Genomic DNA, 27,953 nt, shown 5'->3' with positions numbered 1-27,953 from the left:
AATTTATGGTTTTGTTTAAAGCAAACAAACAAATATTAATAAGTGAGGCATGTATAAGAATAACACATGATAGTTATTTTTTATAAATAATTTTTAAATTCTTCTAAAACTACAAGGAAAACCCTTATCTAAATTTACACTCTTCTTTGCTGATTGATAAAATAGATGGGACATAAAGCATGTGCATTTTTGAATGTAGAAACTATGTAAAGTTGCATGGTTGCAAAATCAATCAACAACAAAAATGTTTAGTTAATCAAAATAATAAAAACTCATACTGTTTACGTTGTCTTTGTAATAAATTCAAAGGAAGTGTACTGGCTGTTTTTTTTTTAATGAAATAGATAATTTCTCATGCAAAAATTGTCCCGTTCACAATTTTCTTAGTTGCCCAGGATGCAGAATAAGGATCCTCGTTCATAATATAGCAAACATCACCGGTGGTCAGGAAGCCATCACAAATAGAGTCCACTTTGCTCTACAAAATCGAACAAAAAATCGAAAAGTATTTACTACATGAACAATGAACAGCAGAGAATACAAAGTAATATGAAAAATATGAAAAAAGAATATATGAAATTACAACTTTATAAAAAGAAATACAGTTTTGTAAATTACATCAATAGCTTAGGACTATTCGAGTGGACCGGAGTAGTACTGGAACGACTTGCCACACGCAACTGTTTCCTCCTGAGATTAGTAAGTGAAATTTATATTATCAGTTAATCTGTTTTATTTTATTTATTGATAGTTAAGTCATGGATAACATCATTTATATAAAAGTGTTAACTTGTTAATTGACTTTGAACTAGTGTTCAGTATCTGCGAGTACCTCGTTTGCTTCGTTCTGATTTTTAAGTTTGTTCTAATTTGTGCTGTTTGACAACTGCCCCTGGTCAAGGAGAGAGTTGCACGCGTGTAAAATCCGATATATTTACAAGTGCTTGTCCCAAATTTGGAGCATGATATTTCTATTTGTTTTTTGTTTAAGGTTCATCATAAGGAATTGAAAAATATGGCCGTGTTTACACCTCAAAAATTACTATGAGTACAGACACACTGGTACATCCAGGAAAGTTTTAAGGCATGGCAGGAACTAGATATATAAAATTTATATGAAGTCTACGTTTCAGAAAATTAAAAACTTACCTGCATTTTGAGGTGCATTTTTTTCCAGTTTGCAGAAGATAGCAAAATAAACAAACACCCGAGTTTCATTTGATACGGTCCACTCAGTTACACAGTTTAAACCTGTTAAATCACCTATTGTTTACAGGTGTCTATTGTCCATCTATTGTCCATTTAAATCAATACTACTCACAACATTGATTATGAGGGGAGCTTCTCAATCGTTTTCACTACTTAGTTAATTTTTGCACCTTCTGCAGGAACGAAAAAAAATGGATAGCAAAATCTAGAAAAGTTTATAATTTTCTAAAACATAAAATGCATTTAAAATTTATATATCTAGTTCCTGCCATCCCTTAAAACTGTTGCAGGTGTATAGGTTTGTCTGTACTCAGAGTAAAATTTGGGGTGTAAATACGGCCATTTTAGCCAAAAGGTTATGATGAACCTTACCCGACCGTTCGTTTTCTTCTTTTTGTTTGTTTTATGTTTTATCTCGGCAGGGCTTTTTATAGCTTACTATACGATCATTATAAGGGTTTGTTTCTTGTTGATGGCTTACCAATAGTTGCTGAAATCCACGTCATTTAGTTTCTAATTTCTTTGGGATAGTTTTCTAATTTGAAATTATATCACATTCCCCTTTTTAGCTCACCTGGCCCAAAGGGCCAAGTGAGCTTTTCTCATCACTTGGCGTCCGGCGACCGGCGTCCGGCGTCGTTAACTTTTACAAATATCTTCTCCTCTAAAACTACTGGGCCAAATTAAATCAAACTTTGCCACAATCATTATTGGGGTATCTAGTTTAAAAAATGTGTCCGGTGACCCGGCCAACCAACCAAGATGGCCGCCATAGCTAAAAATAGAGCATAGGGGTAAAATGCAGATTTTGGGTAAAATTGTTTATCAGGTCAAGATCTATCTGCCCTTAAATTTTCAGATGAATTGGACAACCCGTTGTCACAGTAGGTTGCTGCCCCATTAAATTCGGCGAATTGGTAATTTTAAGGAAATTTTTCTGTTTTTGGTTATTATCTAGAATAGTATTATAAATAGAGATAAACTGTAAACAGCAATAATGTTCAGCAAAGTCAGATTTACAAATAAGTCAACATGACCGAAATGGTCAGTTGACCCCTTTTAGGAGTTATTGCTCTTTATAGTCAATTTTTAACCATTTTTCATAAATCATAGTTATCTTTTACAAAAGTCTTCTCCTCTGAAACTAGTAGGCCAAATTAATCCAAACTTGGCCACAATCATCTTTGGGGATTGTAGTTTGAAAATGTATCTGGTGACCCGGCCATCCAACCAAGATGGATGCCACGGCTAAAAATAGAACATAGGGGTAAAATGCAGTTTTTGGCTTATAACTCAAAAACCAAAGCATTTAGAGAAAATCTGACATGAAGTAAAATTGTTTATCAGGTCAAGATCTATCTGCCCTGAATTTGCAGATAAATCGGACAACCCGATGTAAGGATGCTGCACCTGAATTGGTAATTTTAAGGAAATTTTGCTGTTTTTGGTTATTATCTTGAATATTATTATAGATAGAGATAAACTGTAAGCAATTATGTTAAGCAAAGTAAGATTTACAAATAAGTCACATGTCCGAAATGGTCAATTGACCCCTAAGGAGTTATTGTCCTTTACAGTCAATTTTTAACAATTTTCCACTGAAACTACTGGGCCAAGTTCATTATAGATAGAGATAATTGTAAGCAGCAAGAATGTTCAGTAAAGTAAGATGTTCAAATACATCAACATCATCAAAACACAATTTTGTGATCAATCCATCTGCGTCCTTTGTTTAATATTCACATAGACCAAGGTGAGCGACACATGCTCTTTAGAGCCTCTAGTTTTTTTTTAACTAGCTTTCAGAAGATGCAAAAACTGATTCTTTTAGATCGTCAACCTGTATCTTTTGTCTTTTTGTTAGTTGTAATTTTACTTCGATTCTATCTGACGAGTCATACATTTTCAAGCTACAAATGTATTTTTACAAAGTGTTTTTCTGTTTTACTACTGAAATAGGCTGAGTGGTAGCACTCATTTTTCATTCCGTCACATTCCTTTTATGTCTGTACAATACAATGAACCTTATTCAGTAGTTATCGTTGGTTGCTGTTTGTCGTATTTGTTTTCGTTCATCTGTTTATTGTACAACATAAACAAGGCCTGTTTATATACATTGTAATTAATTGTCAGAAATAAAAAAAAAAGCGTCGATTTCATCAAATTACTTCCTTAGTACTTTAATTTGACCTAATATGATACTCGGAAGTTTGTATTTCATGAGTAATATACTAATTTGAAGTTGTTCAGTCCAAAACAAAAGATTACAATTAGACCATATGATGGTTCAGCTAAAACAGTACTTTTCAGAATTAGATAGTCATCTTTATTTTACTCGTGACTTGTTAAATATTGTGTATCGTCATGTCATGCTGAAATCAGCCGTTAACAAAATCACATATCAAGTAAATACGGTTATCAATTACATGACATTGAAATTGATAAAATGTTATCACATACTTGTATATTAAGTATTTTAATTATCTATGACTGCAGACTATCAGTAGGCATGATGGGGACAAGACGGTCCCTGGTGGCAGCTAGCCTTCTAGGCTGTCTAGCAGTAGTGGCAGGGGTATTTACAGAATGTGAACCGGCTACAGGCAGTATCTACGATTTTACAGCGATGAACATTTTACAAACAAAGAACATCAGTTTGTCGCAATACAGGAACCAAGTAGTGGTCATCACAAACGTGGCGACCTACTGAGGTTTAACAAACTCCCATTATATTGGGTTTAATGCACTAAAAAGCAAGTTTGAGAACCAATCCTTTGAGATTTTGGCTTTTCCTTGCAATGATTTCGAACTTGTAAGTACCTTTTATGTATTTGATATGCTATGAATAACTGAAAATTTACTAAAATATTTAAATAATAACACGAAAAGTTTACCGTAATGTTAACGCTTGGTCTGTCTGTTTAGCTACTTTGTTACTTATCCTGTCCATTCACATGTTAGTTTTAGCTTGAAAATTCAAAAGTTCCTTGTAAACCGGTTCTTTTGTTAGAAATGTGACGGCATGTTCTTTCAAACAAAGCCATCAATTTTTGTATTTTCAGATTATCCAAAAATAACAAACCTTTGTTACGTATTTACATTTTGAATCTGAAAGTTAAACTTTAAACACAGAACGTTTGGAGAAATTATACAGATAAAAACAGTATTATTCCACTAAATATAGTTAGACATAACATAATAGAATCGTGGGTCGTTTGACTATGGCATTGGTTGCTAAATAATTCGTCCGTCAGCTAATAAAAATTCATCATTTTAATTCATGTTAAACAAACTTTAAAAGTTAGTTTATGCATAAAGGTAATACTTGAAATGGTTTCATGGTCTACCTTACATACAAGCAAACTTACCTCATATTTTTTAGTTATTCACAGCAAAAAAATACATGATAATGCTTAATATGTTATTCATTTCTTTTCAGCAACAACCAGAAGCTACAGGCACAGAAATATTGAACGGAATAAAATATGTCCGTCCAGGGAATGGATACGTTCCGAAGTTCCAAATGTTTTGGAAGGTTGACGTAAATGGTGCTAAAGAACATCCACTTTATACGTTCTTGAAGGTATATACATACGTTTATAAATTGTTTCATACAAAATAAAAGGGCGTCAGACGTTGGTATAGCTTGTCATATGCATAATTTAATTTCTATGCTAAAAATTGTCGAAAATAAATAGAACAAATTACAAGAATGAACGTTAGCAAAGAACGAGAAATATTTTTTTTTTATCAGGCGTTAAGCTAAGGTCAGAGGAAACAAAAGAATAAGAACTTTCCAGAGAAATCATTCAAAAGATCAAAGTTGCACTATAGCATCATGTAAATAAAATTATCATAGATACCATGATTATTATTTTTCACACCAGACGCGCCAAACCACTTATTTAGAGAAAATAATCACAGTACGACAATGTTTATAACTAGGGAGATAATTTCTGGTCCTGAGGGAAGACAACTAAATCAGAATGATCACGGTGAAACTTACAAGATGATATCTTGAACTTTGCCATGAACGGCTATTGGTTCAGTAGATAAACAACAACTCCTTTTGTGAAAATTCATATAGAAACCTTTGAAATATTCACAAACAGAAGTAGAGGGAATAATGTTTCATAAAACAGAAATGTCAATGAGAAAGTTTAGAATAATTCTGTTCTCATAAGGTCCTGAATGTCGATTGCTAGGTGAAAATTATATAATGAAGTAAATATATCTCTATCTCTATCTTCTAAAAAAAAGGCTGCTGAAAAAGTGGGTTTGAGGATAAATAAAGTATGTTTCATACATATCAGACGAAGCTATTGGATAAAGAGTACATTTGGGTCCCGATAAAATGGGGAAAAATGCATTCGTCAAACGTTGTTGTTTTAAAAATACTGATGTAATAGTTGGAATGATGACTTTCACATAATCTTTTATAGAAATACTGCCCTCCAGTGACAGACAAATTTGAGGACAGTTTGTTCTACTCTCCACTAAAGAACGAAGATGTTCGATGGAACTATGAACAATTTGTAATCGACAAGAATGGCAAACCTGTCTTGCGATTTGACACTGGCACACAGCCAATGTCATATGCTGATGTTATACAAAAATACCTCAATATGTAACGTTATATTGTATAAGTTGAATGATAATGTTATTATTACATATTTTTCTGTTGTTGTAGAATGTATAATTTGTGTTAATGTCTTTGGTGTGGAAGAAAGTGTGAAACAACTCCATGAAATCTACGAGTGAAGTTGTGGAAATGTACAACCCATATGTAAGAGTCAAGTGCATTGCTTTTCACGTATGGGTGTATGATCTTCTGACACTTTTGATATTACTGCAATGAAACTTTTATAATACAACAAATTTATGCAATATGATTAAATATCAACTTGTCGATGTTTGGTTTTGTCACTAGAAAAAACAGGTTTAATAATATCTGAGACCAAATTTAAGTTTTTTAATAGTCTGTATCTATTTCTCATGAATGTTGTGTATTCTTTATTTATGTTGCTTTCTTTCAACTTTTCTATGTCAAATTGCTTCCAAGATCTTGTGTTCTTTCCATTAGCCCTGAGTTTGAGTTTAATGTCCGCTGTTACCAAATGGTGATCATTTCTAACATCAGCTTCTTATATATGATTTCAACATCAAACAGGGATCGATTCCACATTCCATTTATCATGATGTGATCTATTTGGTTCTAGTCTCGTTGGTTAGGAGAGCACCATTTCAATTTATGAATGTTTCTGTGAGGGAAAATTGTTCCTCCTATTACATAGTTGTTAGTGGTACATAGTTCTGATAGTTTTTCACCATTCTCATATTTCCACATCCATAATTTGCCAAAGCTCTTTCAAAGTGGGTGTTACTTGGTCTTAATTTTGCATTGATATCTCTCATGATAATTTTATGTCATGTTTTAAGGATTGTCTATTTTTAGTTGAATTTGTTCATAAAATGCACCTTTGTTCTCCTCGCTGGAATCATTTGTTGGAGAGTAACATTGCAGTATTGTAATTTTGACTTGTCTCCCTTTTAGCCTTCCCATAATCAGCCTACTATTTATTGGTTTCCATTCCATAAAATATTTCGCCTTTCCTTTCTTCAAAATAACTGCTACCCTTCCATTATGTTGCCCATCAACTCTTCCAGAGTATAGTGTAGTTTCTCCAATTCTTGTTGTTATTCTCACAGTCTCTCCATCTGTTTTCGCCTATGCCTAAATATGAAGTTTGTAACGTCTCACTTCAGATGTAATTTCTGCAGTTTCCCAGCAGAGTGCATTGCACGGACGTTCCAGAACCAAATTCTAGTTTTAGTTTTGGCTGTGTTAAGGGTCTCCAGATTCATGTTGGTAGTTTCCTCTCAGCTTCACTGCCAACAGTCACACTTGATCCACTGTTGCCTTGGATGCTCTTCTCCACAATTGTAGATAAATTCTACGTTTCTGTTTCTGTAATACAACTTGTTTTACAAGTTAGGGTTGTTAGCCGTAAGCTCAACCTCATACATGAAGGTAGGACTTTTTCTGTCAGGTTTTTCGTGCCTTAGACGATTGCTGTTACTGAGCTTACGATCTCCATCTACCCGGATTTTCTGTCTGGATTCACTTCCATATCCTTTGACTTTAACTTGATCATCCACAAGGCAATGAAGCTATTTATTCCGTAGCTGGGGGCTAGGTTTGCAGGCATCAGGGCCTGTCCACACACCGATGGGCCTGTATGCCGTGCATCTAGAGGCCCAGTCTCCTCCGAGACCTTGTGGTTCTGCCTGGGATCACATGATACCTGCCACCTCGAAAAGGATTCCATATCTGGCCACATTGGTTTTACTGCATGAGAGGCTTTCAATGGCAGGGAAGACTTACGCACTCGGCTTCCTTTTCACAGCAAGCTGCTATCCAGTGGTGAGGCTGAGAGCGAAAGTGACAGGCACACACACAACAACACACACACGGTACGCACCATACAATCATCCCAGCAGCCATATGGAACTACAAGCATTATTTCAACTATATTTGTATGGAATTATTGAAAAATGTACATGTCCAATTACAAGGTTTCATTTGACCTTAACACCCATTTCATGGTTCATTGGACATGATAAGTTATAGGGGTTTGGTTTATATCTCAGATACTATAAGCAACGATGCCCCCATATTTGATGTATAGAATGATTATAAGGTGTGTATGTCTGAGTGGCAGTTGTCATGACCTTGGCCTTATTTATTTTTTTCATTTGACAATGGTATGTTTAGTGGGTAACATTTATGTCTTTCTCGTATACTATACGCAATAGGTCAATTGTATTTGGTGTATGCAATGATTGTAAGGTGTATATGTCTGTCTTGCAAGGTTAATTTAACCATGACCTCTTTTTCATTGTTCATTGAATAATATTAAGAAATTGTTGTTTGATCTGTTATTCATGTTCTATTAGCGATATTACAGCTTTATTTGGTGTATGGAATAATTGTAATTACTAGTAGTACATGTCTGTCTGGCATGGTTGATCTAACCGTGATTCTATTTTCATTGAACTTGGTAATTATAAAAAAGAAGATGTGGTATGATAATCAAGAAGACAACTCTCCAAAAGGACACAGAAATTAACAGCTATTAAAAGGCCCCGCAAACCCAAATGTAAAACATTTCAAATGAGGGAAAAAACGGCATAATTAATTTACCAAAAATGAACAAATAACAAATATATATATCAAAGCAACAAATGATAACCACTAAATAATGGGCACAACTTTTTCTAATTAGCGTAGTTATTACACGCACATTGTAGCTATAGGAAACAGTGTTCGTTTCTATGCATCTTGGCGTTTATTTTTGTTGCAGTTCAGTGCTATTTTGTTCCGTTGCTTTCCTTCTTTGTTCGGTTTAAGTTAGTAACCCTGATTTTGTTTCGCTTCATCAATATATGATATTTGAACAGCGGTATATTGTTGTTGCCTTAAGTGCATTGAGTATGGTGATAAACAACTTCCTACTTTATTTGGTCTTTTCAACATTTTTGTTATTCGAACGTCACTGATGAGTCGTATGAAGACAAAACGCACTTCTGGCGTAAATATAAATTTTCATTCTGGTACCGGTATCTATGATGAGTTTATTTAGACAGGGTTATTATATAATTTTAAATATTAATTGACGATCACACCAATGGAACCTACCTGTACTATTCGTGAATTAAATATGCTTACTATGACAAACTGTCTCTTCTTCAGTTGTACAATGTGCATGCAAATGAGTTGTGGCCGTGAGATTACCATACAGGTTTACAGACCCGAGAGCAATTAATGTATTGGTTAAAGCTGTACTTGACACGAAAATTCTTATGGTGATAGATGCCAAATCTTGTTGGATGTTTAGTTTTGGACATGTAGATTCAGAAAGTTAAACGTTGCAATAAGAAGGAAACATTGTTCATAAAAGCTATGGAGTATTTCTTCCTTTCCCAACATCAGGATATTACATGATATAATAGGCTATTGTTTATGTAAGGTTCGGGAACAAAAAGTTTAAACATACCTCACTCACAAAGAGAAGAACCTTGAAAAGTGGAGGAAATCAAATGACTGAACTTTTAGTTTAAGAAGTTTTATCCTAACAAAATAGAACAACATGTACAATGTCAAAAGAATACCGGACGGAAACCAATTTCCCCCTTTTTAAAATACACTGAGTGGGGACGCTTGGAAAGGGAGACGAAAACCAGGACAATTATTTTAAGGTATATGCAACTTATTTTCTGCATTTAGATTTTAGTACTCCTCAACATTTCAAAGTAGTTGTTAAAGTAATTTACCAAATTGACTCTCTAATGCCCGCGTCACACTGTCCCGATTTTTATATATGATGGACACCCGAATGCGAAAATTGTAAGATCGTACGAAGTTGTTCTCGATCTCGTTAAAATACCAAAAAGTGACCATCTTTTGCTGAAGTATATAATTTCGGCACCATCGTATATACTATGTTTTGGTTGATTTCTAAAAAAATAGTTTGTATCAAATATGCATATATAATTTACCATTTTCTGCATGTGTCATATACAAATATAGTGTCCATATTTGTCCTTAATATGTTACATACGAGGGGATGTCACGCTCGGCATTGACATGTTTGAACTGTAAAATGTGTGCACTAGTCTGAATAATCACCCATATTTATGCCCATGTTTACTGGTCTATCTTAAAGGTAAGGTAATAGGTTCGTTGATCCCTTTTATTCAAAAATAGCTCTTTCCAGAAGAATATCATAATAGTATAAACAAAAGGAAGGGTGTTGGGAAAGCAACAAATGCGGCAAAATATGACACACAGAAAAAGAAATGGAGTAAACATTCGTGTTACAACAACTCAGATGATACATAAAAAAAAAAATCAGAATAATGAAGAAAAAGTTGATTTACCTATATTTAATTGTACCTGCAGTGTTAGTGTACGAGGCGCGTATATGATTTTCATTATATTACTTGATATGAAAAATTGACAAACAATAATATCTTACTTGTAAAAGTAAATCCTGAGCCTGTAATTACTGCTCTTCTTGTTCCATTTGAAACAACGCTGTCGCCTTTATTATTCTCATAGAATCATATGATATGAGCTCCATGTTTTGTGAATTTCTTTCTTAACTCTCGTATTAGACTGACCAGTGCATATCGCGCATGGCACTTTAAATGTATTTTAGCGCGAAAATTAAGTTACATTTAGCTGGATTTATTGCCGTCGTAGTTCCATCTTGTCGCCTTCGTACATTTATTCGATGGCAACACGATGGGATTACGAGGTCTTCACGAAGTCGTGTTTCCATCGTAAGATCTTCGGATAGCTTCGTGATTCATTCGTGTAGACATTGTAATGTCAAAACTGCCCGATGGAAACGATGGAAACACGAATGCATTACGATGTTCAAAGATGAATTCCCGGTGACATTACGATGGTGAGGATGGTGATACGAACTCAATACGAACCCTCAACATCGGACGCACCTTCGGGGATTTTTTAACATGTTAAAAAATTTAGAACCCTTCCCGAAGTTGTCCCCGAAGGTTAGAAAAAGTGGCCGATGGTTCTACGATGGTTAAAGATGGCGCTACGAGTAGCCCGATCTGGATACGATCAGTCCCGATTTTGAAAATTTCCATAATCGTGTTGCCATCGGCGTAAAAATCGGGACAGTGTGACGCGGGCATAATAAAAGACCACGTTAATCCTTCTGTATCCTCATCAAGCAGGATAAGGGTTTGGAGTTGAACTAAAATGAGGGTAAGGTATTGGTAGAGCTAGTTTAAAGCACCATCGCCGAATCTATATTTTGATAGTTTTTGTGTATACATTTATTTTGAATTGATTGGAAAATGTTATGGTATTCAACATCTTGTTTTATTCTATCAATGTTACAAATACAAAAATCAAATTAACAACTTCTTAGATGAAATTTAATGACAATTGTCAACAGAATGATATCACTATGTAATAACTACAAGATCTTTTAGTTTATGCTTAAAAGAAATGAACTCTCTCGACGATTAAAGGATGTAACAATCTATGGTTGATACGTACTCAAAATAGAAGCAATCATCAAACCATTACATGAATAGTTACAGCTATACCAGTAACAACCAAAATAAAACAGACATTTTTTTTAATTTCATAAAAATATTGCATTCGAAAAATTAGAATTATGAAAAACATTAACCCGTGATTTATAAAATTTTGTGAATTACCATATCATGCTGAAATCAGCAGTTATTGAAATAACAAAAACAAGTAAATACGGTTATCAGAAACGTGACATAAAGATAATGATAAAATTTATCATATATAAGTCTTAGTTGTGGTAATCGTTTTCTGTAAACCGTGTGAAAACATGATGGGGACAAGACGGTCCTTGGTGGCAGCTAGCCTTCTATGCTGTCTAGCAGTAGTAGCAGGGGTATTTACAGAATGTGAACCGGCTACAGGCAGTATATACGATTATGCAGCGATGGACATTTTACAAACTAAGAACATCAGTTTGTCGCAATACAGAAACCAAGTGGTGGTCATCACAAACGTGGCGACCTACTGAGGTTTAACAGCTTCCCATTACATTGGGTACAATGCACTAAAGAGCAAGTTTGATGGCAAATCCTTTGAGATTTTGGCTTTTCCTTGCAACGATTTCTATCTTGTAAGTACTATTCGTGTTTTGTCATATTTTTACTGAAAGTAAATGTTTGCACCTGTCCTTAGTCAGGAATCTGATGTACAGTAGTTGTCGTTTGTTTATGTAATTTATATGTTTCTCGGTTCTCGTTTTTTAGATAGATTATACCGTTGGTTTAAATGGTTTTACACTAGTAATTTTGGGACCCTTTATAGCTTGCTGTTCGGTGTGAGCTAAGGCTCCGTGTTTAAGGCCGTACATTGACCTTTAGTGGTTTACTTTTATAAATTGTTATTTGGATGGAGAGTTGTCTAATTGGCAATCACACCACATCTTCCTATATCTATATAATGTATTCTAGAAATTTAAAGCAAATCCTTCAGTTTAAGTTGACATTGCTGTTTAAGCAATTGGTTGAGTTTTCCGTTATATACATTGTTCCTGACTTATCCATACTCTTGTATTCTAAGACTTTGTCATGAAGATGTATATAAAATGAAGATGTGGTATGGTTGCCAACTGAGACAACTCTCCACAAGAGACCAAAATGACACAGTAATTAACAACTATAAGTCATCGTACGTTCTTTTTTAATACTTTGTATTTTTTTCAAACGCAATACAAGCTAGAAATTTGAGTGAAATTCTCTCCCAAAAGCTCATTTCTAGATTTACCTCCATCGATAACGCCCAAACCTTTACATACGTAATTTAAGGATGTATCCATACATACTGTTTCATTGATTTTTAAGTCTACCTAAAAATTCACACACACTAACTTCAAATGCTTTTATTAAATTTCTTCATTTCTTTAATATGTCATTTATTTCTATTTTAGCTTCAACCAGAAGATACAGGAACCGAAATATTGAACGGAATAAAATATGTCCGTCCCGGGAATGGATTCGTTCCCAAGTTCCCCGTGTTTTGGAAGGTTGACGTAAATGGCGCCAAAGAACATCCACTCTTTACGTTCTTAAAGGTAAATATATATCTACACTGTTTTCGTTGGTGCCATCAAAACAATAAATCGGAAGGAATATACTATGATGTAACTTGTTCATAACTTATCGTTTATGCTAAGCTTATACAAGTCCAAAATAAACAAATCAATAACAGTAACAAACTTTTTTTTTTTTTTTTTTTTGATTGAGTTAAGTCTGCCAATTGATATTTTATCGTATGTTTTTATATGTTGTGATGTTATGCTGTTGTTTCAGAAAAAGGGAGAAGGTTTGGGCCCATTAAAACGTTTAATCCCGCTGCAAATGTTTGCACCTGTCCTAAGTCAGGAATCTGATGTACAGTAGTTGTCGTTTGTTTATGTAATATATACGTGTTTCTCGTTTCTCGTTTTGTTTATATAGATTAGACCGTTGGTTTTCCCGTTTGAATGGTTTTACACTAGTTATTTTGGGGCCCTTTATAGCTTGTTGTTCGGTGTGAGCCAAGGCTCCGTGTTGAAGGCCGTACTTTAACCTATAATGGTTTAATTTTTGAATTGTTGTTTGGATGGAGAGTTGTCTCATTGGCACTCACACCACATCTTCCTATATCTAATTAAGCATAATAAAAGACGTAATGTGATTGCAATTGGGGCTTTTAGCAAAGGCATTTAGCAATTAAAGTCCCGCAGCAAACGTTGAAGTATACGAAGGAGACATTTTTTGTTTATTCCATTCTCATTTAGAGGCTCGTGAAGAATGAAGGGGAGATTTGTCAAATTGGATGTTTCAGTTTCATACAAATTATGAAATAAGTGTACGCTTTGACGAGATGAAGTATACTCACGGTGGGTATGGTTGTCCTGCGAGAGAACGTACTGTGCTGGTGATTTGGTCCTGACGGGTGCTGGTGATCAATGAAAAAAAGTAAACAAAGACGAAAATGATGATTTTTGACGTTTTCACTCATAAAAAATGGAAGAAAACAGTTGAGATTTTCCAATTTCGTTTCTTATGGGTTCATATATAAACTATTAAAAAAATGACCCTCTAAACTGTTTCAGTAAGCCTAACACAAAAATGCTCATTTTCAGAAAATCTCGAACTGAAAAAATAAAACAAAAATGCTCATAGAGTCCGCTTTCAATACCCTAATCCACACGACAAAACAATTTTGTGAAAAAACATTGCAATTTATTAAAATTTAGCATTTTCTCAATTTATTCATGTCCTGATACTGTGCTGGTGGGTCCTGTCATTGTGCTGGAGGGTCCTGATACGGTGCTGGTGATTTTGGATAAGAAGTTTGTCGTATTTGAAACAAATGTTACAAAATCAATAAAATTCGCCAGATAATTGTTGCCAACAGGATCTATGACTCCTATTTTAGCTCTTGTGCATCCATTTGGCTGTTTAATATGTGTTTTCAAATGATTTGAACTTGTATTACATAATAACATAAAAGGGCAACATCTTTCGTCCAATATCAGATAACAATATATAGTATCTAAAATAAGTTAAAAATTCCACAATACTATATAATTCATTTTATGTGTCAATTTGTTCGAAAAAAGTCGAAAAGAAGAGACTTTTTTTAACGTCATGCTTATATGTCGCTTTCTAGATCTATGCTTAGCATTTATTTCAGATGACACGGACTCCTCACTCTGATGACCCTGCTGCCTTTCATAACTTTATCCGTATACATATATTAATAGATGGATGGATGGATGGTTGTTTAACGTCCAGTGGCAAGTCAGATGCATATTCAGGACGAGAACATGATAATGATAAATGAATATTAACCCCGCTTTGTACTAGACCGACACGCTAAGCCGGATTTTTAACGTGCTAGCTCACAAGGTAACAGTTCGCATGAAGACATGTCACCTTACCCGGACACATTATTCTGACTCCGGGCCGACCAGTCTTTGCTCTAACTCCTTAATGCCGCGTGCTTGGCGGAGAAGCAGCAAATACCAATTTTCAAGTCTTTGGTGTGACCCGGCCGAGGGTCGAACCCACGACCTACCGCACACGAGGCGAGCACACTAACCATTACACCACCGAGGCGGTCTATATTAATAGATAAACAAAAGGCTGCATGCAATACGTATTTTTGTATTTAAAATGATTCGTTGTAACGAGAATATTTGTGGTGAATGGAAACTGTGAGTGTCACAATCTTAAATTGCTTAGAAATGTTGCTGGAACCAGTTTCGTTATCTGATCTGAATTTTCTGAAATGTGCAAGGTATATAGACATTTTGATTTTTTTTTACTCGGTGATGAACCATTGTGTTGATCCCATGCTAAACATAACAAAAAGCTCTTTACAAAGGTCTGTGAATTTTCTACAGAAATAGTGATTTTTTTTTCACTAAATTCTCTTTTTCTACTAAATACAATAATGAACTATAAATAATAATGCTTTGCAAGAAGTTTCCACTTGATATATGTAAAAAATTAAATCTCTATTATTCATTGTCTGTGCTGTTTTGATACTATTGCAGTTTGCACATTTCGGAAATGACAGGCCACAGGAGGGTTCACAAACCGTACACGTAAAGATAAAATATTGATACTTAAGTACTTAATTTGCATTTTTGAACCCCCACCCCGGCTTGTTTTTAGGAGCCTGGAGTGTCTAAAAATGGTCGATTACAGACAGCCGATTACGCATTTTACTTTCCAGGCGTGTTGTTGTTGATTGTTAAAGTTCTGAAAACGGATAGATGGAAACAAAAATGTTTGATATATCTGGCTTTAGATTCAGTTTTTTTTAAAATATAAATTAAGGCTACATTGTAATATAATAATTCTATGAATTCACAATATAAAAAAATGCCGAAAAAAATGAATGAAGTGAAATATCTTAGTAAGGAGTCATTACTACAGAGATGGTGAGTTTGACACACAAAACTTGAAAGCTTAGTGATATTACCAATATTAAAAATAAAAGTGTATTTTAGTTGGGTATTTTTTCCATTTACTCATTTTCAATTATAATCAAGGCACATTTTATTTTTATTCATGAAAAATATTTATATATAGAAAAGAAGGACACATTGTTCACTTCCTCCCCCGTAACTCTTTATCAAAAATATTTATTTTGAAATGAAAAAAGTTAAGAAATCTTAATTTTATAAGTGTTCTCTAGGTTATCTCGTCTTCATTCTCTGACATATTCTAGCCTGCCCTTTCATAAAATAGTGTTTCTTTATTTTAGTGTTCTATCGAACTTTCGAAAAAAAAATTACCTGATTACCGTTTAGACAAAAAAAAATTGTTGGAAAATCTTACATCAAGTGATTCTTAATAGATATAAGATACATTTTTCTTTTACAATACAACTTTTAAATCTTCCGGGAAACTATTCCAAGCTTTCACTGTAACCTCGCTCTAACTTATCCCCATCCCCCCCCCCCCCCCCCCAAAAAAAACCCAACTCACCAAACAAACAAACCCGAAATACTATTGTCATTCTTATAGTCAGCACTCAATTATTCACAAACAAATGTGTTTTAAGCTGCTAAAGATATGATTCAAACGCTCAGAAAGTCCTTTGTTCTATATGTTTGCTCTCCATTTTTATGCAAAACCTTTTACTTTTTTATATATGGGTTATTGTTGAAGGTCGTACGATGACGTACGGTTGTTAACACATACTTCCTTTGGTTTCTTATGGAAATTTGTCCATTGACAACAAACATACCACATCATCTACTTTATATAAGTATTGTATAAATTTTCTTATCTTAAAAGGGGGCAAGAAGGGTTCCATTAACAGGCCAATAAATAAGATTACAGTAAGTTTAAATTTATTTTTTTATAATAGGGGTATTTTTTTCTCTCATAATAACAGTAAACAGATTCACAACAATGTCAATTTCAAGAAAGCAGACAACAGCTAATAAGTCAATAACAGTACAGCATCAATGATCTTGAATATATGCCACTTTTAACTAAAATATAAAAGCACAGAACCAGGACATAGGAGCACAGAACCAGGACCGTTTTTCTTATCACCAGCACAGCGTCAGGACAATTCCGTTTAACGAACTTGCACGACTTTTACAATATAATATTGTTGAAATATACTTTGCATGGTACTTATGACACTTCAGAGAAAAATTAAGCAACAAAACAGTCGTTTTATTGCCGTTCTGATACAATGTAAACAAACCCACCAGCACAGAATCGGGACCCACCAGCACCCGTCAGGACCAAATCACCAGCACAGTACGTTCTCTCGCAGGACAACCATACCCACCGTGATACTGTCAATTTACAAATGTCAGTGAAAACTAATTAGCTAAGTTAATGAATATGTTGACAATACAAAGATAAACAAAATTAAGCATTTTAATGATGTTAATTCGAAGGATTTTTTTGTTGTTGAAATCGGAATGGCGTTTTCTACTTACACCACAAGGAATTCGAAATATCATCTATATATAATTGGTGTCATGATTACGTTTTTACTCTTTAAGAATACTCTTAATAGTTTCATTTGAGAACACATACCATTTATATTCTAATTTAATCTAGTTCCTTCTGTAAATTATTACCTATCTAATGTCAAAATCTTCTATGAATGAATACTCTAATTCAATATTTTATAGAAATACTGCCCACCAGTATCCGATGAATTTGAAGACGGTTTGTTCTACTCACCAAAGAAGAACGAAGACGTCCGATGGAATTATGAACAATTTATAATCGACAAGAATGGCAAACCAGTCATGCGATATGACAGTGATACTCTCCCATTGTCTTATGCTGATGTCATACAAAAATACATCAATATGTAATTTTTGATAATTTGCATATTATATATTTGTTGTGTTGTATTAAAATGTATGATTTGTGTTAATGTCTTTGGTGTGGAAGAAAGTGTGAAGCAACTCCATGAAATCTACGAGTGAAGTTGTGGAAATGTGCAACCCACATGTGAGAGTCAAGTGCATTGCTCTGTATATGTGGGTGTATGATCTTCTGACACCTGTGATATTACTGCAATGAAACATTTATAATACAACAAATTTGTGAAATATAAATAAATATTAACTAATAATTTATTTGTGTTTTGTCTCAGGCATTTTAATTTTTGAAATATTTTAAGACTATGATGGAAGTTGGATGATTATCGCTCTGTGAACAGGTTCTATTTATTTCTTTAACCACGTGAGAAATATGTCAGTTTGTTGTATCAGCTGACATAATAAGTTCACGATTCACTGTCAATTTCTTTTGAATGGACTTTCAATTTTATATTGTTTCAAGTTATTATTTTAATTAATTCAAGTATGCTATACTGTTTTTCCTCTTACAATCCTTCGGTACATGGATAATTTGCGGTGTAGACCTACCACGTCTAGAAAAAAAGAAAAAAAATGGTGGGAAATTGTTAAATTGACTATTTACAGCTTAAAATGTCCAACGTCAAATAAAAGCTATTCAGGACAACACTGTTTGAGAACGATATCAATATACATTGGATTATGATTGTAATGCACTGACAAAAGGGTAGCAGTAAGCTCAGTTATAGAGTAGATTTGATAATTAAACAATAGAACAATAGTATATATCTAACAATATGGAAAAACAAAGACATATCGTATGATTAAAACGGGAGAAATGTACAACAATGAGCAAAAACCATACAAAATAATTAGCTATAGAAAGGCTGCGATGACAAAATGTATATTCATTCAAAAGAGAAATAAACAGACATATATACGTTAAAAACAATAAAAAGATAAAAAAAGCTAAAGCAAATTATAAGTATGGCAGATTACGACCAACGAAAAATCACTGGATAATATGCTCGTAAACTAGGACAGGCTTATAAAGAATATGTACATGTTTGTGAGACCTTACACATAACATTTACAGTTGTTACAACACAAAATCAAATCAAGCTCTTAATATTCAGTTGGAAACTCATCCAGTAGACACGAAACATAAAACTTTAGGTACCGATCTGAAAGAGGAGGGAAAAGGGGAGTGTTTCAAAGAGACAACAAACCGAATAAAGAGCAGAACACAACACAAAGCCCACAACGGGTCTGCAATGCAAGAATATCCCGCAATCGGAGGTAGGATACAGCTGGTCCCTTATAAAACATGTATACTTGTTCAGTGAAATGGATGCCATTACTAAAAATATGCCAGATTTTATGTCCTGGCAATAAATTGAGACAATTTGTCCATCAACCTCGAAAGAAGAAGAAGGTTTAAATGGTTTTGTTATAAAAGAGGGACGAAAGATACTAAACGGACAGTCAAACTCATAAATCTAAAACAAACTGACAACGCCATGACTAAAAATGAAAAAAAAAAATCAACAGAAAACAATAGTACACATGACACAACATAGAAAACTAAAGAATACTAAGTAAACAACCCCACCAAAAACTAGGGGTGATCTCAGGTGCTCCGGAAGGGTAAGAAGATCCTGCTCCACATGTTGCACCCGTTGTGTTGCTTATGTGATTACAAATTTGTTAAAAAGTCTAATTCGGTAGGTCACATTCATGAAAGGGAAGGGGATTGTAGTTACGACGTAAGGAACATATCCTATATCATTTGTGAAACGGTTATTCCATAACTGTAAACCAACTCGTGATTGCGCCCGTAAAATTTACGAAGAAATGATTTCAACTTCACCATTTGGATCTCTTGGTTTAATAGCTTTCTTGTGAGCAGCAACCCTCTATCAAGAAAATCATGATAGGAAATGCAAGCACGGAAATATCGTATCAATTGGGAGATATATACCCCGTATGCAGGTGCTGCTGGAATGTTGCTACTTAGAAATGGAAAGTTCACAATTGGAAAGCTGAAATCATCTCTTTTGTCGTAATTTTTTGTTTTCAACCGACCTTCATTGTCAATTTATAGATGTAAGTCAAGAAATGAAGCCGACTTAACTGTATCTGTAGTATCCTTTATCTCTAGTTCAATGGGATAAATGCGTTCCACATAGTCACCAAATTTTAAATTGTTTAGTGAAAGAACATCATCTATATAGCGGAAATTAGAGTTAAAGGATATTGCTAACTTCTTATCTTTCTTCTTAAGAAGTTCCTGCATGAAGTAAGACTCATTATAATAAAGAAACAAGTCAGTAGAGGGGCACAGTTTGTTCCCAATGGAATGCCGACAGTCTGTTGAAAAACAAGTCCTCCGAACGTAACAAATATGTTGTCAATCAAGAAATCAAGCATCTTGATAATATCAGTTTCAGATAATTTTTTGTTTGAATCAGAGTGATTCTTTTCAAAGTAGGATTTATCCTTCCCAAAGACAAGATACTTGTATCTACGTTGGCCATTCTTTTTTTATGAAGCAAAGTAATACTAACTCTTTCAATTTGTCTTTTAGTTTGGAATGTGGAATACTTGTGTGTAAAGAGTGGAAAGTCAAATGTTTTAATACTGTTACAAGATGAAAGAGAGTTACATTGTATGTACTCTAAAAGATCTTTGGAATTTTTAAGTATCCACATCTGATTCACGCCACCTCTAGGATAGGCAGTTTCACAATAACTTTGAAGCCCGATTTTGATTGCTGATAAAATAGATGTTTATATTTTAGAAAGAGGTTTCGTGGAGCACTTGGAAGACCCAGCAATATACCGTTGTTTGTAAGGACACTTATGTAGTTTAGGTATCCAATACAGTGATTGAAGATCCAGTTCTATATCTTTGGTTGAAATTCCAAAGGAACATAGAACAGACCTATGATTATCCAGGATTTCCTCTTTGGTAAGTGTCGTGAGGGTATATGTTGAGTTTCCAAGTTAATTGTCAATACCTAATTCGTTTATCAAGCAGTTAATGTAATGACTTTTACACACAAAAACCTTGTTATTTGGGGCTTTATCTGCGGGGACAACAACATATTTGTCATGGAGGTTGGATAGGTCTTTTACAACATTTGGGTCTTTAAAGATTGACGTAGCATGGGCATTGATGAACCCATTCAGTTTCCTAATTCTGATTTGTATCAACGACCTCACTGCCTTAATCCATTCGGAAAGAGTGTGTACGTCTTCCTTCTCGCGCTTAGTCCATTGCCTGGCATAATCCTCGACTGAATCCATCAAAATTGTAAAGTTGTATTTCCAATTGATGGATTTAGGCTCACGATATTTCGGACCTTTCGATAACACATTTCGTAGAGAAGTGTAATTAACAAAGTTAAGGTCACCAGTAATAACGTGGCCAGCAGGATTATATGTGAATTGGGAACTAGCACAAGTGCAATCAGGAGGTTTAGACTTGAAGTCGTCAATATCGAGATCCTGCAAAACGCGTTTGTAATTGAAAATTTTAGTTGCAATAGGTTTGGTATAGGTATAAGAAATTATTGGTACAGACTGGTCTTTGAAATAAGGAGGCATTTTCGATTGAACTAATTTATGATGAAGGATATTGCCTAGGTTGACGCCATCGAGACCGTTGTTGGCAAAGGAAAGATTTAGACAAGATCTTTTCTCTTTTTCATCTTTTCCTATGCGAACTGGCTTGAAAAGTCTGTGACTTGCAATATCCGTAATTATAGCTTGAAGATTGTATTGGTTGGAATGAGGGTTTGTAACAGTGGATTCCAAACATAAATTGAACAGAGAATGAAGATTTGAAAGGGGTAATGAATAAAGTTTCGTGCGAATGTAATGAATACCTAACGGCTTTTGTATGAATGGCAGCAAGTCATTTATAGAGACATCATGCAGAGAAGGTGATGTATAATGACGATGATCATGACTGAGTCTACGTCGAGGAGTCGAGTTTTAAACTGGCATTAGAACTGACGACAGGGAACTCTTGAATTATTTAATATATACATATAGAGATAGATTTATAGTTTATGTTAATTGCACATTGGATATGTTTTCCTTTGGGTTGGATTTTCTCTTTTTATGTATATTTGCATTCATAAAATGTTAATATGTGATAACTATTTTTGTTATGTTAATCTCACAAATCTTTTTAAATAATTTATACGGCAATACAATTAAACTTTAAGTTGAGATCCATATGTATAGCAATTCAGGACAAACCCTTATATTATAATCGATCAATGTAAACTCCAACAAAACCAAACGTACTAGACTAAAAAATATATTTATTCATCACTAGTCCACTTTTAAGTACAAATAATTGCAAAAGTACCCCTTCGAAAAACAAAGGGTATTGTATAGAACAATGGTCAAGTAAACTTAAAGAGCAAATATGTCTAATCAATTGAAATACTATAATAAGTATTAATGTTGATTATGAAATTCAGTAATGATTTTAGTATAACCTGAAATGTTGACGATATTTACCTGATTCAGGTAACAATAAATGTTTCATTAATCAATAATACTTTAATTGTTATGTTACGCCGATTGATTTTTACATTATGTTCTCAGCATCACCAGTATTGACAACTTTAGCTCTATGGAATGGCGGATTTAGTTAGGATCATAATTACCATTTTTATTCGATTAAACCATTTGATTGTGATTTTCATTTCATTAACTTGTGTTTGTTGCCAAGATACATGTGTTCGATTGATGCCTGAAGTTATATTATCTACATTCCGACTGGTATTAAACATTATAACTACTAACATCAAAGATCATGCCATGCGTCACGAGTTTCAAATAATTGGAGTTGGTCCAAAACATTGACTTTTAGTTTCAAAAACAATTGTTTGTCACTGAAATTCAATATACGTACTTTGTGTTTAGAATAATGTTCATATCTGAATCCCGCTATACGCCCGATTTCAAAACTCAAGAATGTTAAGTCGATTTGAGAAAAAATCTCTTAATCTTTTAGGAGCTCGAGATTGCTTCACGCAGCATCTTTTTTTTTTATTTCTCATTGTCACAAGACACGTAATTCATGTTGCTGTCCTTGAAGACAAACTCTAGAAAACAATTGCGTTACATGATCATTATATTTATAAAGCTATTGTGTGCTGACAGTTAATTTTCCAATTTCGACCTCGATTTTACTTACAAAAACAAACTTTATCTTCTCTCAATCTTGTTGACTCCAAAAGTTTTCAAACAATATATTGTTGTTGAGTTTGTCTATTTTCTAACAGACCTCTTACAAAATCACTTTCATCTGTATACTAGCAAAAAAAAAAAACAAAAAAAAAAACAAACGCAAACATACATAGAAACGAACTATTTGATAACAACTACCATATTCTTGACTTGGTACAGAACATTTAAAAAAATAAATGTTGGTTTGAAGCTGATTTTAATGGCTAGCCAAACCGCTCACATTATGTGAATTCTAGAAAAGCCAATGAAGTATTAAAATTCATTTAAAATAATATGCGACTGTTATACAAGTTAGAAGTTTAGCTAGCTATAAAACTAGGTTTAATTCACTATTTCATACATAAGGTCTGTACCAAGTCAGAAATATGACAGTTGTTCATCTCATTGGTTTGAACTTTTGGTTTTGTCGTTTGACACGGGACTTTTTTTTTAAAGATTCCGTGGAGTTTCATATTTTTGTTATTTTTTTTATATACATAATTCAAGAAGCATTTCATTGCGCAAATATTTAAAGATTTGACTTTGCCATGCTCTTCATAAGTATTTTTCAATATCAATTTAAAAATTATAAAGAACAATACTTCGATTATGCTTGCAAAAGACCGTGAACTTTAGTGATAGTCAAAGCTTATTCTGAATCTTTGACCAAATAGTTTCATGAATCTCACATTTAATTTCTAATTCGTTATATTCTAGAAATTCCTTTTTAATATAATATTTTTGGGAACTTCCTGCGATCCCGTTTTATAATTTCAATCTGGAATGTGTTTGAATCGGGTTCTATGTATTACACTATCATTAACCTACACCACTTCATAAAGTTTACGGGTTTTACAGCCGATTTCATTGAGTGTGCTGCCAAAGGTAGTATCTATGGTAAGCTTGCTTGTTAACTGAACCGAGAAGTAATTGTTAGCTCAGGTAAACTATCCTCCTTTAAGAGCAGAATAGTTTGACAGATAACCAATCTATCTGTCTGTTGGACTAGGCTACTTCGATACGAGGGTAGTATACCTCAATCTAATTAAAAACCGACCTCTCATCGCTCCCGTTTTCTGATATGTCGCACAGTTCAGCTAACAAGCAATAAAATTGAGAATGGAAATGGGGAATGTGTCAAAGAGACAACAACCCGACCAAAATAAAAAAACACAACAACAGAAGGTCACCAACAGGTCTTCAATGTAGCGAGAAATTCCCGCACCCGGAGACGTCCTTCAGCTGGCCCCTAAACAAATATATACTAGTTCAGTGATAATGAACGCCATACTAATTTCCAAATTGTACACAAGAAACTAAAATTTTAAATAATACAAGACTAACAAAGGCCAGAGGCTCCTGACTTGGGACAGGCGCAAAAATGCGGCGGGGTTAAACATGTTTGTGAGATCTCAACCCTCCCAAATGTATTACCTTTGGCTACACACTAAATGAAATCAGCTGTAAACAAAAGTCAGTGATTACATTTATTTATATTAGATGGCAAATTTCTACAGATAAAGCTATCTAAAGCGTCTATTTCAAACATACCATAATCGACAGATAAGTCTGGTATAAAATATGACTTAACGATTGACATTAATTTTCTCATCGTAAACTTTCCATTTTCATGCAGCAACATCAAATCAGTGCTTGTATAGGGAATATATATGACTGTTTTCCAATGTTATCTCTCTTTTCAGTACTCCTTAAAAGTATATCTAATCATTTCTGATTATTGATGCCTTCATTTCTAAAGTAAACCACTAACTAGGAGATGTTCATCTTTTATGACGTCACACTTGGGAAACATATAATCAACATGAACGTTGGTCTGCTTTTATCTTTTTTGTCTGTTTTTGCTTTTATAGTCTATTTTTGATAATACAGGAAGGACATTTGAATAAATATATAACATAATACATGATCATATTTTAAAAACGCTTTGAGATGGTTTTAATGAATTAGTTTATTCGTTTCATCAATTCCAATACAAACAATATTTAAATTGTAATATGGATTTGTTGTATATTATTTAGCCCAGTTCCGTTTCAGTTGGCATTTCTGCGTAAAAGCATCGGACCAGAATTAAAATATCGATAGTGCTATTGAAATGACATAGAGAAAATATAGATTTAATACAATAGTATTGACAGAGTGGTGTTTTGATGGTGGTTCTTATTGGCTGTTTAATTGATCAAGTATTTCATGTTGAAAAACCCGGATTGATTTTACCTAGCAGAAATCACATTTACATTGGTATGACCAGACATGAAAAATAAATTAGGAATTTACTTATTAATTTTTGTAAGTATTTATTTCTCGTAAAGGATAAAATTCTTCTAGGTCTTAAATGCAAACGCTTTACTGTTATAAAGTTTCACTATACATTTATTTCGATTTAATGTTAAGAATTTTAAAGAACTTGAAATATATTCGTGTTTTTATCAAATATTTTCAAACATCAAAGTAATATGTCTAAAACGAAAATGAAAATCATTCCCATTCAAACATTGTGTATTTTTTCGAATGATTATGATACTTATTTCCACAATTTCAATAATATACATGCTACTTATATACCGACATCATTTTCAATGTTGAGAAGAACCTTCAGACACATTGTCAGGATGCCTCACATGGAGTTATTTTGTGGACTTCAGTAGTCAACATTTAATCTAAGTCTCGATTCTAATAGACTAAGTCTTTAACAGTACTATTTGTTTTCAGAGTACGGGTGTTGAGAGCAAACTTCCTGACTATGGGTGTTATTTCACAATGCCCTTGTTTGTTTTATTTTGATTTTCCAGTGGTTTGTTCTTGGTCGACTCTAAATGTCTAAAAAAAAATTTCTCAAGAGTTGAAACAATTTTTTATTCACAAGTTAACATTACACGGACAAGTGATTTTATAAGCATAACATGTCTATTTTAGGTTGTTACGGTAGAGAGTGCCCTCAGTGGTAAGTAGAAAGTATGATACTAGTGATAAATGTTGTCTTTTGCGAACATTATTGGATGTACCCGGTGTTGAAGGTACCAATTTGATTAAAAATGTAACTAAATTATAATAGACTAGTGGTACGAGGAAGAAACGGGTGGTCAAGACACATGAGTATTATCACAAATTCCGTGCAATTTTATACCTTTCAAATACGTGGTTTTGGTAAGATAATGAACTTGAAACTTTGGTCAAAACTTTAATATCCATTGTTAGAGATTTTGATTACAAACCAAAACGTTTTCGTGAACTAGTATTGAAATATTGTCAAACATTAATTAGGTTTCTAGAATAGTTGCGAAAGATACCAGCGGGACATTCAAACTATTATGTTCTTAAAGAAGTTTCAATGCCATAGTTAAAAAGGAATACTTGATTTGAGAAATATAAAGTGAATTAATCCAAATTCTACGGTGTTATAGTTTTTACTCTCGTTAAAAAGTTTTCGGTTTGATTGAAAGGAAAACACAATACGGCATCTACATGGTCTAGATTAAAATTTAATTTGTTTGTCTTGTATTAATACTGATGTTTCATTTTATCTAATAGTGGTTGCTATAGAGGTATTCTAATTTTGCATTTGAATATTTCAGTTTTGGCAGGCATAGGATGTTATAAAGAGAACAAAAGACGCCGATATTTCAGTAGGAACCCGGGGGATTTTGACCCGGGTGCACTAACGCCTACTGTATGTGCAGCAAAATGTGGCAGTTTTAAATTCTCATATGCAGCAATAGCTGAAGGTATGCAATAAAAGAGAGAGACGGTGACATACCTATAATTTATTCATTAATTTTACATTTGAGCAGATGACCTATTCATTAGATAATTTGTATATTTAATTAACATTAAAGTAATAATATTATACAGCACAATTTATAACTAGTTGCCAAAATCTGCATGTGATTATATACAACCATGATTTTACTTGCTTATTTTACCCATGGCTTATTTTTTTTAGGAAGATTTTGTTTTTGCGGAGACGCTCTGCCAGACAATTCACTGATAGATAACACCAAATGTACAGAAAAATGTTCAGGTGACGTATTACAAGACTGCGGGAGTAAAGACTATGTCAGCGTCTTCACTGCAGCGCCTCCTATATTAGGTCTTACATTGACATCGGATGCAGGCAGCAATGTTGTCCAAATTGGCAATGAAGTCACCTTCTCAGCAAGCATATCATCAGGTGGAGCCAATTTGGCCTTCAAGATGGATTATGATGATGGCGCGGGTAAAACTGACCAAAATGCTACCAACCTGTGGAAAAGAACCTATAATACGCCTGGTCATTATAAAGTGTCCGTTTACGGAAATGACCAGATGGAATCATTAATGGTATGTAATAAAGTGTTCGTTTTAAACAATATTTGTATTTTTTCACTGTTGTATTCGAAATTTCGGCATAAAATTTATCAAGTTTAAATTGTTTTGATTCAATCTGTTCAAAGTCAAATCATGTGTCCTAGCTTTGCTTACAGTCTAAATTTAATTTGGTGGACTTGACTGCCATTAAGTGCTGCTATTTGTTTCAGAAATGTTCCAGTTTCATCTTTTGCATTAAATATGCTTAAACCGAAATAAGGTTAAAATGATAAAACATTACATGAAATGGTAGACAAACACTTATCATCAATATATTGTTTCAATAGTTTCCAATGCAAGGCTCATAACAGGAGTGTTCATTGTTAACAGACGTACAGTGACCGGTAGTCGTTAATTTCCCTGTCATTGTCTTTTAGGAAGAGTGGTCTCATTGGCAATTATACCACATCTTTTTTTAAGATATCTGTGTAGATTAAGTTTGATTATGAAATATCATGAACGATACATTATACATTTTTTGTATTATTCCATTCTAGGAGAAGGAAGCGACAACATCAGTTATGATAGATTCTCCTGTAAAAACCTATACACTGACCTGTCCACCCTACATGGCAACTCACGAGGAAGATTTCTGTACTGTCAGTGTATTGGAAGGGTCTAACTTGGAACTTCAGTACTCTGTAGATTCTGTGCTCAAATCTACATTCTCCATAGCAGGTAAATAAACTTATTATAATTAATA

General features: G+C 33.8%; 2 protein-coding genes and 1 pseudogene across 2 annotated transcripts in view; all 3 read left to right on the top strand.

Moving 5' to 3' along the window:
* Positions 1 to 613: 613 nt before the first annotated feature.
* LOC134727203 (glutathione peroxidase-like) lies at positions 614 to 6,117 on the top strand. Its single transcript, XM_063591582.1, has 4 exons — positions 614 to 699; positions 3,706 to 4,021; positions 4,649 to 4,792; positions 5,652 to 6,117. Exons 2-4 carry the CDS (start codon positions 3,719 to 3,721, stop codon positions 5,838 to 5,840), a joined length of 636 nt encoding a protein of 211 aa, XP_063447652.1. The 5' UTR covers positions 614 to 699; positions 3,706 to 3,718; the 3' UTR covers positions 5,841 to 6,117.
* A 5,461-nt stretch (positions 6,118 to 11,578) lies between these two features.
* Positions 11,579 to 17,906, top strand: LOC134727202 (glutathione peroxidase-like; annotated as a pseudogene).
* Positions 17,907 to 25,131: 7,225 nt separating this feature from the next.
* The window catches only part of LOC134725512 (uncharacterized), a 45,729-nt gene continuing 42,907 nt past the window's right edge, over positions 25,132 to 27,953 (top strand). The window contains exons 1-5 of the mRNA XM_063589385.1: positions 25,132 to 25,192; positions 25,820 to 25,847; positions 26,479 to 26,628; positions 26,847 to 27,223; positions 27,748 to 27,928. Coding sequence (XP_063445455.1) covers positions 25,157 to 25,192; positions 25,820 to 25,847; positions 26,479 to 26,628; positions 26,847 to 27,223; positions 27,748 to 27,928 — 772 coding nt within the window. The 5' untranslated portion in view covers positions 25,132 to 25,156. The remainder of the gene's footprint in view (positions 25,193 to 25,819; positions 25,848 to 26,478; positions 26,629 to 26,846; positions 27,224 to 27,747; positions 27,929 to 27,953) is intronic.

This window comes from Mytilus trossulus, chromosome 7, assembly GCF_036588685.1.
Source record: "Mytilus trossulus isolate FHL-02 chromosome 7, PNRI_Mtr1.1.1.hap1, whole genome shotgun sequence".
Lineage (NCBI taxonomy): Eukaryota > Metazoa > Mollusca > Bivalvia > Mytilida > Mytilidae > Mytilus > Mytilus trossulus.
Note: the sequence above shows the minus strand (reverse complement) of the source record. Positions and strands in the feature narration are given on the sequence as shown.